At 35.7% G+C, this 15,665-nt stretch overlaps 1 protein-coding gene across 1 annotated transcript in view; it reads left to right on the forward strand.

Annotated features, from left to right (window-relative positions):
- Positions 1–15,665, forward strand: part of IPO8 (importin 8) — a 51,259-nt gene that overhangs the window by 21,018 nt on the left and 14,576 nt on the right. Inside the window, exons 11-21 of the mRNA XM_068400869.1 lie at positions 1,015–1,091; positions 2,730–2,846; positions 5,132–5,221; positions 5,916–6,081; positions 6,672–6,832; positions 7,273–7,398; positions 9,148–9,214; positions 9,910–10,035; positions 10,571–10,668; positions 11,685–11,780; positions 13,165–13,385. Of these exons, the coding sequence (XP_068256970.1) occupies positions 1,015–1,091; positions 2,730–2,846; positions 5,132–5,221; positions 5,916–6,081; positions 6,672–6,832; positions 7,273–7,398; positions 9,148–9,214; positions 9,910–10,035; positions 10,571–10,668; positions 11,685–11,780; positions 13,165–13,385 (1,345 nt within the window). The remainder of the gene's footprint in view (positions 1–1,014; positions 1,092–2,729; positions 2,847–5,131; positions 5,222–5,915; positions 6,082–6,671; positions 6,833–7,272; positions 7,399–9,147; positions 9,215–9,909; positions 10,036–10,570; positions 10,669–11,684; positions 11,781–13,164; positions 13,386–15,665) is intronic.

The following is a 15,665-nucleotide window of genomic DNA, read 5'->3' on the forward strand; positions in this document are numbered from 1 at the left end:
TTTCGATTAGCGTATATGAAAACAGAATTTAAACGTTCATAGAATAATTAAAAAAACTTGGAGAGTTGTCATGGAAAAGGTCAATCATGATATAGTGTTGATCACTGGGGTACAAATCTGTTGCTGATCTTTGGTATATGAATTCAGTTTTTTCTGTGTAAGTAGAGAATCCTATTTTTATATGTAGCTGAGACAGTTAAATACAGATTTAAATTGTATTGTGGAAGGTAAAAAAAGAAAAGCATGAAAGTACATTTAAATTGAAGTTTAGTGAGGCACATTTGGGTTTGGAACAAGAATTCCAGTAGTCTGGTAGTATTTCTTAATTGTGTTTTATGTTCAAGTTCTTGGGAAAAGATAGTGTATAATTTTAACCACATTTTAAGATTACATTTTTAGATCTTTTTCTTTAATTCAATTTGTTTAGGGATGTTTGGATTAGAACATGTTTGGCAGCACAGATTTTTTTTCAAGATATAAGTTATATTTTCAATATGATTAAAGAGGTTTACTTGTAATGAATGAAGCTAAAAAGCTTCAACTTTCAGCAGATTTAAAACTACCCCAGATCCAAGTAGTTTTTACATACAAAAAGTTTCCCATGAGGTTTTAATAAAATCAAGCCAAAAATGTGTACATATGGTATACACATGTTACTGGAATGTATTGTTGTTCTTCCTATAGTTGTTTTAATTAAAAAAAAAAGCCAGGATTTTTCATCCCTTACATACATGGTCTCAAAAGAATTAATGAATAAATAACACATTCCTAATAAAGGGAATGATGAGTGGTCAGTAGATTTGGAAGGCAAGAAGTAAATGCTTTCATAAGCTATGTGACATAAGCTTGGATCTGACTTTTTAACCGTGAAGACAACCATGTTAATAGTTTTGAAGTTAGATATTCACCCTGAATTTGTGATACCCCACAAACAAGATGGTTTATAAAAATGTTATTATTATGTCATTCAGAAAAGGAAATTTTTCTTTTTGCCTTTTTTTTAAAATTTGTTAGATGTCTTTGAGGATTATGCATCCACTACAACAGCAGCACAGAATCTCCTTTATACTGCTGCGAAGAAGAGAAAAGAGGTATGGAACTAATGGTTTTTAATTATTTGAAGTTTCCTTGATAATGTCATTTTCGCTTAGATTTGAAGATGCTACAGGAAGCTACTCTTGAAAAATCTGCTTGCTAATACATAGTCAAATGCTTTCCTGGCTGAGTGCTATCAATTTTGGGAGAATTAAAATATGTGTGTATGTATAAATAAATAAGAGGATTCCTCTTGCAGCTTTAAAATTAACCTACTGGATATGAACTGAGTTGGAATAGATGTACTGGTATTTTCCCAAGGTTACAAACAGTCTCTGTCATGACTGTTCTGAGCTCCCTAGACTGTAGCAGGGGGGAAAAGTGAACCTGATCCTTATTAATTTTAACTGATGCTATTTAAAATCCTGTTGACAGCAATGAAATTAGCAAGAATGAAACCAATTTCATACAGCTGCTCTTTAAATGAGTACATAACTTTTCTGTAGATCTTTCAAAAAGTGATCTGTGCAGAAGTACCTGGCCAAGCCCTGGAAACCATAGGTCAGTTTGCTAAAACGACAAACTTTTTTCTGGGTACCTTTTTAACATCCAGTAAACATGGAGCTCCATTTCTGGATCGATTTTCAGATAGGAGTGTAGTCTTTACATCAGGTGGAATAGCCTATGATCTTTCTGCTTCTTTATTGTCAAAACAGTCCTTGCCCACTGACCTTCTTATTTTCATAATTTGTGCTGGGACCATCAAAATGTCGTAATATCTGAAAGGCACATAATGGGTGTGGAAATGACATTAAACAATTGGTTTTGCCAAGAAACCTTTCAAAGTCCAGTCAACTTTAGAAGCTCCTGCCAGAATCAATAGATTAAAATAAGTTTATGAGGTTTTAGTCCAAGCTGTTCTTAAATATGTATATGTTCATACATATATGTACACACATACATGTATGTATATGTGTGTAGGCTCCGGGGAGACCTTCTAGTACCTGAAGGGGCCTACAGGAAAGCGGGAGAGGGGCTTTTTACAAGGGCGTGTAGTGACAGGACGAGGGGGAACAGTTTTAAACGGAAAGAGGGTAGATTTAGATTAGCTATTAGGAAGAAATTCTTTACAGTGAGGGTGGTGAGACACTGGAACAGGTTGCCCAGAGAAGCTGTGGATGCCCCTTCCCTGGCAGTGTTCAAGGCCAGGCTGGATGGGGCTTTGAGCAACCTGGTCTAGTGGAAAGGTGTCCCTGCCTGTGGCAGGGGTGTTGGAACTAGATGATCTTTAAGGTCCCTTCCAACCCAAACTATTCTATGATTCTATGATATATGTGTAAGACAAGCTGGAAGAGAAGTTAAGGGGAAAAAAAACAGGTGAAGTGTTGTTTGAGCCTCTTGCCTTTTCATCACCTTTTTTGATTTGCCTCAAGACAGCAATAAAAATACCTTAATTACTATTACTAATGTGAAATTTAAAGGAGATTAATTTAATTTTGACAAGTTTGGCTGAAAAGTTGAAAAATGAACCTTCTAAATTTTTAACTGTGGAAAGATGCTACACATAGTACCTCACAGTTGCTTTGGCCAAGATAAAATTTCTACTTAAAAATGTTATATGAATTTTTAAACTTAAAGCACTGTTATTAAAATGATTTGACAAAAGGAGATTGTGTGTTTTCTGTCTTGCATAGGTATTACCAAAAATGATGGCATATTGCTACCAGATTCTGACAGAGCCAAACATTGATCCAAGGAAAAAAGATGGAGCTTTGCATGTTATAGGATCCCTAGCAGATATTTTACTGAAGGTAAGTGGGTAAAGAAGTGAAAAAGGTTTGTAATTCTTATATCAACTGCTGTTTCTAATAAAAAAGTCTTAGCTTATAAAGTATGGCTAGCCCTTAGGCATATTTATAAAATCTATAGAGAGATTGCAATGTGCAATAAGAATCTGAGGGGTTATTTCTTTAAAAATATTAACATTCTTTCCTGTTTTTTAGTTCCTCATTTTATACAGAGATTTTTCTTGTGAAGTTTCTCCAAAGCTCTGTTTGTTTGCTACAGAACAGTCCCTTGGTCCTCTTCTGCTTTACTAGTAAAATAGCAGGGTGTTAAAAAAGCAAACAAGCATCCATCAATAACATTGCCTATGATTCTTTAGCAAACCTCCCAACATCCTGCACTATTGTGGGATTCTTCTGGTTCCAGAAAAGTGTTTACTTAACATGTTGCAGGAATGTTTTGTCTAGCTTTCCAGCTTCCTTACCTTGCAGTGTGTGGCTCTAAGTCTTATTTCATCAACTCCCATCAGTCTGTTGGGAGTTTTGAAAATAACTGGAAAGAGCACAGAGTTTCTATCCTTCCTCCATTTTTTTATAGACAGTGTCTTCAGAATTTTGAGTATTTTTCTGGAATTTGAATACATATTTAATCCACACTGTTGCTCTCTAATGTAATATTGATTACAGTTTCCCTTACGCTTTTGCAGACGATGGAGTCCAAAGTATGTCCTGTCTCCATGTCAAAAGTAACTGCCAAAACGTTATCACTTTTAGCGTGAGAACAGCGGCCTTGTGTTGGAGGCTTCCTTTTAAAAATAATTTGGTTTATTTCGTGTGCATTGTCTCTCTGTGCAGGATGTGTCTTCATGTTACAAGCAACATCCTACCAACGTTTACCATCTATTTTTTACCAGTGTACCAATCCATGATCTGATCTGAAATCCTGAAACATCAGTGACTTTTGCAGAATTTTTGTAGATTGCGTTGGGTTATAAATGCCCTCCCTTGTGCTGGAGTATAACAGTGAAAGAGGAAGACATTGTTCATGTTTTGAGGAGCCTTTCATATTGACTGGGTGTTTCTAAACCCATTTATCTGTGTCCTGAGGAAAAAAAAAGGATTTATTGCAGTATACTCTGCTATTTGAAATTTTCAGTCTTGAAACATGAGGTTATAATATACTTTATAAAAGAGTAATAATCCCCAAACACTGCAGACTCCTCTCAACTCTGAATTTCTTGTGTTTGGGATTTGGGAGATCGAAAAATTCCATGGTATATTTCTGCATAAAATACTTGATGTGTAAGTGCTTTCTGGCTGGTGAGCTGACTGTCAGGAGCTCATAGACCCTGACTTAGCCACCTGGCTCTCCACAGTGGCTCCAGTTTAATACGTGCAAACCTCTGACCTGTGTGCACAAGGGAAAATTCTTTTCCCTTCTCTCTGTTTTTTCTCTGCTCAGTTCTTCCTCTGCCTCTCTGAAGGTTGGGGAATCAGGGTGGGAGAAAATGATGTATGCATTGGTGAAGTAGAAGTGTGATCACCTAAAATACATTTAGTATTGAATGTCCCCTTTCACTCTCTTCCTGTCTTAGCCACTGAATCATTACTTTAATGGTAACACAGTCCCCAGCATATATCTTTTCTAGTATCCTGGTGCTGTAGGTGCTAGGAAAGTCCCAAGTCTCCATGCTGGTGGTCCCGGCTTCCTATGAATACCTTGGGATTTGGCAAGGTTGGATTAATGAAGGATAATTTTCCTCGAATATCCTTCTCCAGCCAAGGAGATTTCTATCACAAAGAAATTATCTTAGTCCATTAATAAACATGAAAAAAGATGTGAGTTATTGTTGTAGTGTGTAAAATAATTAGTTTTGATGCTTATCGTAACAGGTTATTTCAAATTCAGATCTATTTCATACTAAGCTTATATTTATCTTCGGGTATGTATGTACTCCTTTGTAGGAAGAATGGAAGTATCAGGTTCTTGATCCTAATTAATTTTAAGAAAAAATCAACTGGAATCAATTGCCTTAATGACAATGAAAATTCCAGTTTACAGTATTGAAATGAATAATGTAGAGTTGAATATTATATATACAGTTCTTTCACTTAACTGGCTTTGAACTTGCTGTGCTTATGAGGTTTGTTCAGTTCAAGGTACGAGATCCAGATCTCTTCGTGAGAGAATACCTTTGTTACATAGACAAATCATTGTATTTCCCATGGTTAATAGTTGAAATGGATTACTGGCTAGAATGAAGTATGTAAAATGAATGGTCTCCAAAATTAATTTTTATTTACACCAACAGAAGAGTGTCTTCAAGGATCAAATGGAGCTGATGTTACAGAACCATGTATTTCCATTGTTCATGTCTAACCTGGGGTACCTCAGAGCTAGAGTAAGTTCACCAGTTTTATCAATTTCAGTGTTTGCTGTGATTCTTTCTTTTGCAGTTTGACTTCATTCTGAATGTTAATGAAAGAAATAAAGCAAGTACATCATAGTAAAATTTCAAATAACGACCTTGTACAGTAATTTTTTCAGCATTTTGATTTAAAGAATGATTTGTCAGTTACATGAATTGATGGAAAGTCTGCATCATATTATTGTTTATCTCTTCAGTCAGACTGGAGAATTTGAGCAGTGGTTGTGACCCTTTTGTGACCATTTTTTGGTAGCAGATCTCAATAACTAGAGTGGTTGGATGGCTGTGAAGAAATTTGTGGTAGGATTTCCACAGAGTAGATAATGTCAGTTTGAGTGTAACATGACGAAAATCCCCAAGTGCCCATATCAGTCATAAACAAAGTTAATTTTCTTCCATTTCTGTTCCGATTTTTTTTCCCTCAGAAGGACCAAAACTATGAATGCCAATTATGTGCACACTGAATTTATTGGAATTTGGGAAAAGAAAATAAAGAACTGCTTGAGTGCAAAAACTGTGTTACATTTACTGTATGAACACACCATAATTAAGGAAAAAAAAAAAGCAATGCATGCAAATAGAGAGATAGTTAGCATTGGTTTTGAATCAGTTACAAAATGCTGAAAATTGCAATAGTCCCTAACTTGTTTTTCTTTCTGTCATGCAGTCCTGTTGGGTACTTCATTCATTCAGTGCTTTGAAATTTCACAATGAGCTAAACTTGAGGAATGCAGTAGAGTTGGCAAAGAAGAGCCTGATTGATGACAAGGAAATGCCTGTCAAAGTAGAAGCAGCCATAGCTCTTCAGACGTTAATAAGCAACCAAGAGCAAGGTATGCTACAGTGATTCATCAGTACACTGATTTTTTTTTGGAGCGATGAGGAGGTTGGTGCAGATTTATCTAAACATTTCTACCATTTAAAGACAGATCTCAGAACATTTCATCATGTTTAAGACAGCTTCACTTGCTCATTACTGTGTACATCTCAGAATTCTGACTTGCAAGTTTTTATGGCAGGTCTGTGCACAAAAGAAGTTAGAATCAACATATTTCTTTTAATAAAGTAAATAGCACCTGTGTCTGTTTTTCTTTAGTGAAGTGGAATAGTGTGTATATTAAAGAACGAATGCTGCCTATGTGTGAGGGCATATATTCCCTCCAAACAGTGGATTTTTGTTGTAGATGGCATTTCAGTATTGAATGTGGTAAATGTAAAGTTTATTTACTTTGTTAGTCTACTAGTTATGGGCTGTAAAAGTGTCTTGGGTAGGTTTTTTGGCTTTTTGAGGGTTTTTTTTTTAGTCAATTAAGCGTTACAAAATTATTTTGTTCAAGAGCAGTCAGTTACCTAGTAGTTTTGAGATACTGTATATTTGTGTTTATGGATAGTTGATTTCACGTAGCTTCAATTGTTTTTTTAGCCAAGGAATATGTGAAGCCTTATGTAAGGCCAGTGATGCAAGAGCTCTTGCACATTGTTAGAGAGACGGAAAATGATGATCTTACTAATGTAATCCAGAAGATGATCTGTGAGTACAGTCAGGAAGTAGCTACTATCGCCGTTGACATGACTCAACACCTGGTAAGAGACAATAGTAAAATAACAGTCTTGTCAGAAGCACATGCCTACTTTGGTAAACATTTAATGAACTTTGTTTGAAGTGCATGCTGTTTAAAGTAATCTTGATAAAGGTTCATCTATAGTATTCACAATGTATTTTTTTTTCTGTATGAAGCATCTTTAAAACCTATAGGTTTTTCAAAGATACTGAATTTTGTCACTGGTTTTAATGAGCCAAGCTCTAACTATTTAACATTTCAAATGACTTAACATAGCCAGACTTCTCAGAAAAAGAGGAGTTTTTAATCTATATTCCCCTTTCAAAAGTAAGGAGCATATTTTTCAACGCTGACAGCTCTTACAGATAAGGCATTACTGCTGTTGCATTACCTGTCTTGGTTTTGCATGACAAATTAGACATTCAAGAGCAAACTTGCATTTCAAGTTGTTTTTTTTCATAGGCTGAAATATTTGGTAAAGTACTTCAGAGTGAGGAATATGAGGAAGTAGAGGACAAAACAGTTATGGCCATGGGCATCTTGCACACAATTGACACTATCCTGACAGTTGTGGAAGATCACAAGGAGGTGAGATTTTCTTGTATACATCTTTTCTCCTTCTGTTCCTTCATGCCTTTCATTCATGATGACAAGCGCTTTTATGTATGTCGCATCACTTGAGTTGACATGAATGTGCAGGATGGTGAATTTGTACCAAGTGATCTCTGACAAATTTGAGTTTAAAGCCCGGTTTACTCTTGTGATTTCTTAATTGTTTAGCTCTCAACTTCAAGGGGTCTTTATATCCTGAGGGTGAAGTCTTTAGCCCTTATTCTGGTAAACACTTCATAGGATAATAGTATTACAGACTGTTAAAACAGATTTTAGGGAGAAGTATTTTGCATAAGGCTAATTTTTTACAGTGGCAACTCATATTTTGTTGTTTACTCAGCAGTTTCTTGGATAGAATTCCTAGGAACTGGTCTCCCAGTTGTGGTGCAATGTAAGTCTACATTTCACATATTCAGGGAAGAAAGAGATTCTTTCTGCTTATACAACCTGGGCTGATTGACGTAGGAAGGAGTTCAGTGACTGACCAGAGAGGCAAAGTCAGTGAGTAACTTTAAGCTCAGTTGGCATAAAAGTGCATTGTCATTGATTGTTTTGCTTCCTTGATTTACAATGAGAATGTTTCATTGCAAATGTGAAATCTTTTTATGAAGCTTATAATTTTAAAAATACATCAATTAAAATACTAATTATTTTATTTTAAGACTGTTGTGTTCCTTTGGATTTCAAAACATCTTTCATTCCTTTACAAGAACCCCTTGCATCTTTTGAAAGCTAAAATGAAATCTGATAGCTAAGCTGAGCATCAGGAATGCTAATCTGAAGTGGATCTTCAGGTTTTAGCCCAGGAAAACCTTTGGGATTGGGGTATTTTTGGTGTAAATTTAGCAGCTTGTTTTTCTGTTGTGCTCTTCATCTCAGGATCTTAAATAATTTTAGAAGTGATAGAAATGATATAAAAATGATATATGAGGCTGAAAACTCCTTAGAAATTCTTTTCCCTTTCACCATTAAGTGTGGAGAGAGTTTAGGGGATGATAACTTTTGAGTCAAGTGTCTGAAGGTAAGTGGATGAATCTGCGGTCACATACTTAATCCCTTTGCTAGAACAAGCCCAGAAAGCCTGACATGCTGCAAGATTATGTCTGTAATGAATGACCTGTGGTAATAACGTGAACTGTCTGTATTTGCTGGTTTTAATTAGACTTATAATGTGGCCATATAGTACTCCTTTTAATTTAGTTTAATTGTGGTCCCTCTGTCCAACATGGCAAGGCTGAATCCTGACTTCAACATAGTTGTATGCTCCCAGTTTCTGCATGTGTTCCTCTTGCTGAGCCTGTTCTGGGAAGCTCCGTAGACCTTAGGCAAAAGCATCTCTTCCTTTCTTCCTTTTAACCCATTCTATTTCAAAGATTTTGGACAGAGGCTTTATCTCAAACACTTTGAGCACAGTGTTACTTTATATCCAGACAGGACAACAGATCCTATCAAAAATTGTATCTATAGAATAGCCATAAAATAAGATTTTTTTTAAATAAAGAAAAATGCTGTGACAAATTTTAAAGCAATACTGTTTATTGAAAATTTGAGTACTTACATCAGTGAGACCTTATTTCATAATATTGTGATCATTAATGCAGCATTTAAAAAGTGATAAAAGCCTTTTTGCTTTGAACAACTACTCAAACTGAATTAGTCAAATACATTGATTAAATTACTGTATTTCTAAGTTTTTAAATAAACTGCTCTATGTTTTCATTTCAGATAACTCAACAGCTTGAGAGCATTTGTTTACAGATCATTGGCCTCGTTTTGCAGAAACATGTTATAGGTATGTTTTAGAGATAATTTTTAGAAAAAACATGACGTTTTTACGTTTAAAATTCTTAAATTAATTATTGCAAACAATACTATCTTCATGAACAGAACTTTGTCTTTTTTTTGTGTGCTTCTTTAAAGAAAAAATGATGTTACTTTTCAGTTACGATTTGTTTCTCCTGATCTCCTCTTGTACATTAGTCAGGCTCGTTATTGTGCTTTGGAGGTCAGACTCAAAAGCAGAAGATGCAGTTCTGATTATAGTTTTAGCTAGCTGTGTTAAAGGACAACGTCTGCATTAGTATTTTTATGGACATGGTCTGCAATTAAATTACTGCTTTGTCAGTACCCTGCACTAAAGAGCTACACAGTTTTGTGATAAGGCCTTTAAGAAAAAACAAAGGTTGAGAAAATAAAAATATTTTTCAGTAAATTGTTTAGAAGCAATGTCTTTGATGTGCTAGTAATATATTTTTCTGGTGTGTATTTATAATGAAAAACTATGTGTATTGTTGTAGCTGTAGCCAACATAAGGCCCATCTAAAAGAGTATTTTCCAATTTGTATTATTTTTCTACGTATTGATGTAGTTACTAATTGCTGTTTTCTAGTTGTTATATGACTCGAGGCTTGGTTTCAGCTTTCAAGGTATTTGCAAGCTAAATTTGTTTTTTAAAGCACCCTACTTCAAATTGTTTCTCCTTTCCAGAGTTTTATGAAGAAATTCTTTCCTTGGCCTACAGCTTGACATGCCAGATGATTTCACCTCAAATGTGGCAGCTTTTAGGTGTTCTATATGAGGTTTTCCAGCAGGATTGCTTTGAATACTTTGCAGGTATGATCACCTCTATTCTATTGATGTTTCCACTGTTTGGGAATTAATTTCTAAAACCCACCTTAATAAGGATCACTTCCATTTAGTGTCTTGGTTTAAAATGATCATGTATTTGAGTCATGCCCTGACCATCAGTTTAGTGTGGGAGTATAACAGGGGAGTGTAGTGTGGGAGTATAAATACTGTTAGAATACTAACAGTATTTAAGTAGGAGAAGTGTGTTCAAATCTGTTAGTGTCATCAGTTATTGTAGGAGGTCCTGAACTCAAAGAAAGCTGAAATATACAAAGTTAATGTGAAACTACAAATTACTTAATTAAAATTAGTCCTAGTCTATTTCATCTTCTGAGAATGCACCCTGCGTGGTGCACTTTATGAAGAATTCTGCTAGAGTAGACTTTTGTGGAGTTTGAATTTCCAACCATATTCAGGAATCTGAGCTAATGAATTCCGTTATAGGACTACAGCCTCACGGGTTAGCACTTGCATGGATTAGTTTGTCATTTTTTCCTCTTTTGCTGTCCCTCTTCTGCAGATATGATGCCTCTCTTGCATAATTATGTGACCATTGACACTGATACTTTACTGTCTAACCCAAAGCATTTAGAAATCATTTATGCTATGTGTAAAAAGGTAAGGCTTCTGATTTTACTGTTGTGCTTATCACTGATACTTAACAATCAGATTAGCAGAGTGACCTGAACATGCCAGGTGGTGGCCAGTCATTTCAGAACAAAATGAAATTTGGTCTTGGCTCCATTCTGAGTACACATAGCACCTTCACACTTTTTAAGTGACACATTTTTTAAAAAATTACCTGCATAAATCTGTGTGGGAGAAAGTTGCAGTTCGTCTTGACTTTCTTCTTTGAACAGCGATTTTGGTAAGTAGAGGAATTAATGAAGCCTGATTACCTTGGGTTGTGTGTATCTTGCGACTGGATTCTCTAGCTGTCAGCTAAGGTGTGAACTCATTTGAAGCTCTTCCTACATTTATAATGTTTCTCTTTTATGCTGGTTCTCTCATGTATAGTGAAGTATGAGATCATGCTGCAGCCTTTCTGTGATTTTGGGCATTATAGAGTGTTAGGCGCTTATAGAAATTTAATGTATTTGAGAATTCTGCTTCTTTGTCAGGTTTGATTGACACTGACCATAGGGTTGAAATGTACTGAGAAGAAACAGTTAGTTTCACATGTATGTGCATATACATAGAGTGATTGCATACATCTTAGTTTTAATCAGAAACTAGACTAGAGATAAGACTTCACTTTGCCAGGCTGCTAATCTGCTAGTGTCTGTTAAAATTTAAGTCAAAAAAGGGAAACAGAATGTGGAAAACATCAATGATTCTTATACGTAACATTTCCTTTAAAAAAGGGAAAGTGATGACATATAAAGAATACTAACATTCATAAAGAACTATGGCAATTTCTTCTAAATTTTTAAATTAATTGTTAGCCACTTATCCCTGTTTATGTCCTGTAGAGATGATTTTTTATATGTCTTAATTCCTCACAAAATGTAGCATGAATAGATATATATATATGCCATGTAGATTTTTTTTCATGTATGCAGGTACAGGAGCACTTGCTTTCAAAGTTGTCAGTGATTAATACTGATAAACTAAATTGTCATTCTGGTTGTTAGGTATTAACAGGAGATGCAGGAGAAGATGCAGAATGCCATGCAGCCAAACTCCTAGAAGTAATAGTTCTTCAGTGCAAAGGACGGGGTATTGACCAGGTGATACATATTGAACAGGTTTTCTCTTTTACTGTTTTCCAATGATACATGTATGATTCCTGAGAAAAGCAGTTGGAATTAGAGAATTTGAGAGAAATGTAAAGTGTAGAAATGGGGAGAAATACAGAAAGGAGTACATGAGCCCAGGAGAGTTTGTAAGAATGTGCAGGATTGTCTTTTTTTTGCTTTCTCCTAAAAGGTTTTCCCTTTTGATGCAAAACACTTATGTTAAAACTATTGTGGCTGAGAGGTTGACTGTACGTATCCAACTACTGAAGTTGTTTCTCCAAGCAATATGAACTTGGTTCTTTTTAATATTTTGAATTACTCATTGCGTGTAGAAATGAAGAATTTTTATTGTGGCTGGATTGTGATTGCTTGGAAAAACATAATTACAATTTCCCAGAGGTTCTTAGAACACACTTTCAGATAGTAGTCTTTTTCCTATTTAGGGCTAAATTCTGGTCTCATGTTTTACATAACGGTCCAGCCTAAATTACTTTAACATATCATGTTTGGTGTTGCTACAGTGCAATCCATGGACTTCAGTGACAAATTTTCAGTTAATTTCACTGAAACCAATATAACTTTACTAATGTAAATCTGAAGTAATTGAAGACAAAAATGTTCCCTGAGAGATTTTATTTTTAAAAGTCTGGAAGGGATTAGAGTGAATTGTATGCATTTGCATTGAAATAAGTGTGTGATGGAAGGCTTATTTGAGCTCCACAACTCTGTGAATTAAAATGGTTGCACACTGAACTGAAGCTCATAAACGAAAACATTCATAATGCTTCCCAAATTATTATAAAGCATAAACCTGCACCCTGAAATATATGTAGGTGTTTATTTCGTTGTGTAGAAATTTGTGCATACTTGCTCTTATTTGAATAAACTCACTCATTTCAAACTTTTATAAGAAATTTAACATCACTTTGCATTTATTAGGAAAAACTTTATTTTCTTTTTCTTGCAGATTTAGGTAATTTCATTTTTAATGCCTGTTAGTTTTGAGATTGTTGCATATCTTTGTTCAAAGATGAGAATGTCTTTGAGTTCTTTTCTAAACCTTTTATACACGCCAGAACAAATTCCACCGAATGGCGCCCCACATATTCTCCTCTGTGCTGAGAATAACACTGGCAATTCTTAGCTCAGAGAATAGCTGTTTTGAGGAAGATTTATAAGCATGTAATCAGAGGCTTAAAATGCTTTTATACTAGGAAATGAATAGAATGCATTCCTAGGTTATACCTGGACTTCAGTTAACTCTGGAGATCAATTCTGATAAAAGTATTTTAAACTTTTGTATAATCTGGCAACATGTATAATGCCTGTTTTCTTTTTTTTTTTCTTTTCTTCTCCTTTATATTTATATGCCCAGTGTATTCCACTCTTTGTGGAGGCTGTTCTGGAGCGGTTAACTAGAGGAGTTAAAACAAGCGAGCTTCGTACCATGTGTCTTCAGGTTGCCATAGCTGCACTCTACTACAATCCTGACCTACTTCTGCACACCTTAGAGAACATCAGATTTCCACACAATCCTGAGCCCATCACTGCACAGTTCATAAATCAGTGGATGAATGACACAGACTGTTTTCTTGGGCAAGTTTGTAGTTTTTTCTTTTAAAAAGTCCATGGTTTTGACTTTTTTGTTCACTTCTGTTTGTATCCCTAGTCGTGTTGATGAAAGCGTTCTCATTCCTTGGTTAGTCTAAATAACAGTAATCCACACCAGGTCTAATTGCTGTGATGCCGGTCAAGGTGACCTATGTCCATGTAACTTTTCCAGGTTTGTTGAGCTACGTGCTGAATTTTCTGTGTTGTGAGGATACAAGGGTACAATACGTATCGTATTTCAGAATTCTTTTAAGTTCCTTAATTACGAAATATCTGCTTCTCCAAGAGATGGTCCAGCATGCATTGAGGGTAATATTCAGAGCTGACCAGCAGGATTTCAGCGGGATGTTAACTTTTTTTCTGAAACACTGTATACGTATTTTCTGTTCCGTATTTTATAAAGTATTTTTAACTGCTCCATTTAATGTTAAAAAAACATTATTCTATCCAATGAATCCCATACTGATTTTAATCCCTGTGAGTTGTTCATGATCAACTTGCATGTTTATCATTATGCCATTGATGTACTGACTGTTTAGCATACTCCTGAACTTGAACTTCATTCCAACCTCCCTTGAACATGTGGGTACACTGCTCTACTATGCACTTGGGCAGGAGCTGAACATTTGTAAAGTAAATGAAGGTGGACAAAGCCTGTCATCAGATAGTTAAGCATGCACTTGATGCTGGGCAGATGTGAAGGCCAATGCTTGACAGTTAGTGCTTGCCTCTCAGCTGAGATGTGGTGTCTGACTGTGAAATTCAAATCCACTTAAGGGCAAAGCAGACAGTCAAACGTAGTTAACAGCTACCTCTCTCCTTCCTGCTATGAGTTCATTTTGTCATTGGAAGCTGACATCTGACTGCAGGGGTATGGATAGGCTTAAAACTGACTTTTCTGTTCATAGTCTGTGCCAACAGACTAAGTAAAGCGTCAGCGTGTTAGGAGTCATGCCATGAATGAGCATGGGCTGAGACAGGCAGCTCCTGACCCATAGATGCGTAACTTATTATAGGTTGTCATTCTTTTCCTACTTGTTTTTTATTGGTAGAGTCTTGTCTTTCCAATTCTAAACAAGTCTCTAGGGGACTTCTTATAAGATGGTTTCTCCACTCCCCAGTCATCCAAATAGCTTTTCTCCGTACCAAATATTATTTGAGTTAATCTTGCTTGAACAGAATTATGTGCCAGCTTGTTATAGCTGCATTATTGCCTCAGTGTCCATCTTGAATTTGGAACTGTGTGGTGCGTTATAGCACTGCATTACCTTTTTCATAACTATAATAAAGTAGTGACTCCCAGTCAATCAATGACCAACTGGTATATGTGGGTTTTGCTCTCAGCACGTCCTTTGTAGTATTTTTAAAACACATACCAAATGTACACAGTAAGAATTGTTTTCCTCCCTCCTCTGTCACAAGTACACGGTTTAGTGGGATGAGGATGAAAGTACAGTAGTTTGTAGAACTGCAGCATACACTACTTTATTTCAGGTCTGTACGTTAATTTTGTCTCTTTTACTAGAATGAAAACCACTTGGAGATACAAGAGAAATTGCCTGCTTGGGTGTGTACAGGCTTTGTGCAGATTCCTCATTCGTGTCTGTATTTGAAGGTGTTACCATAGCAGTCTCTCCCTGAAGAAAAAAAAAATGAAAGTACTAAATTAAGCGGATAAGAAGTGGGGAACAAAATCTCTTATTTGTTATAACAAAACTGGACAGTTCATATTATGACAAGCATTCTGACTTCTGCCTGCTGTGTTTACAAAATGTCTAGGTTTTGTATCTTAACATAAATACACATCTTCTCAATTAGAGGGGTTACTTGAGTTGGTGACAAAGAAAGCATAAAGGACCCAATGTCCCTCATTTCTTTGGAGTGCTAGTGGCTGAAAAAGGGCACCTTTAAGTCTACCTGTCCCACACCTTGTGGGAATATAGTTGTTAATTACTAAATTATTTTTATATCTACCGACTTTAGAAAAGAGCAAGACTTTTTAGGATTTCCATGTACCGATTTGTTTTTTTATGGCTGAAGCAAAGTTCTTGAGATTCAGCTCTTTGTGCTGTCATTCTTTCTACTGCATATCAAACACTGAACACATACAGAGACGGTATGAAAGAAAATATTCCCTATAGGTGGTAAACTTGTCATTCCTTTTTCAAAAGAAATAAAAAATGAAAGAGATTTATAACCTTAAACAGCTCATCCTAGAGCATTCAGTGAGAAACTAGTCAGATCCAGGAGGGAGAAATGCTGCAG

The sequence above is a fragment of the Nyctibius grandis genome, chromosome 5, assembly GCF_013368605.1.
Source record: "Nyctibius grandis isolate bNycGra1 chromosome 5, bNycGra1.pri, whole genome shotgun sequence".
NCBI classification, from domain to species: domain Eukaryota; kingdom Metazoa; phylum Chordata; class Aves; order Nyctibiiformes; family Nyctibiidae; genus Nyctibius; species Nyctibius grandis.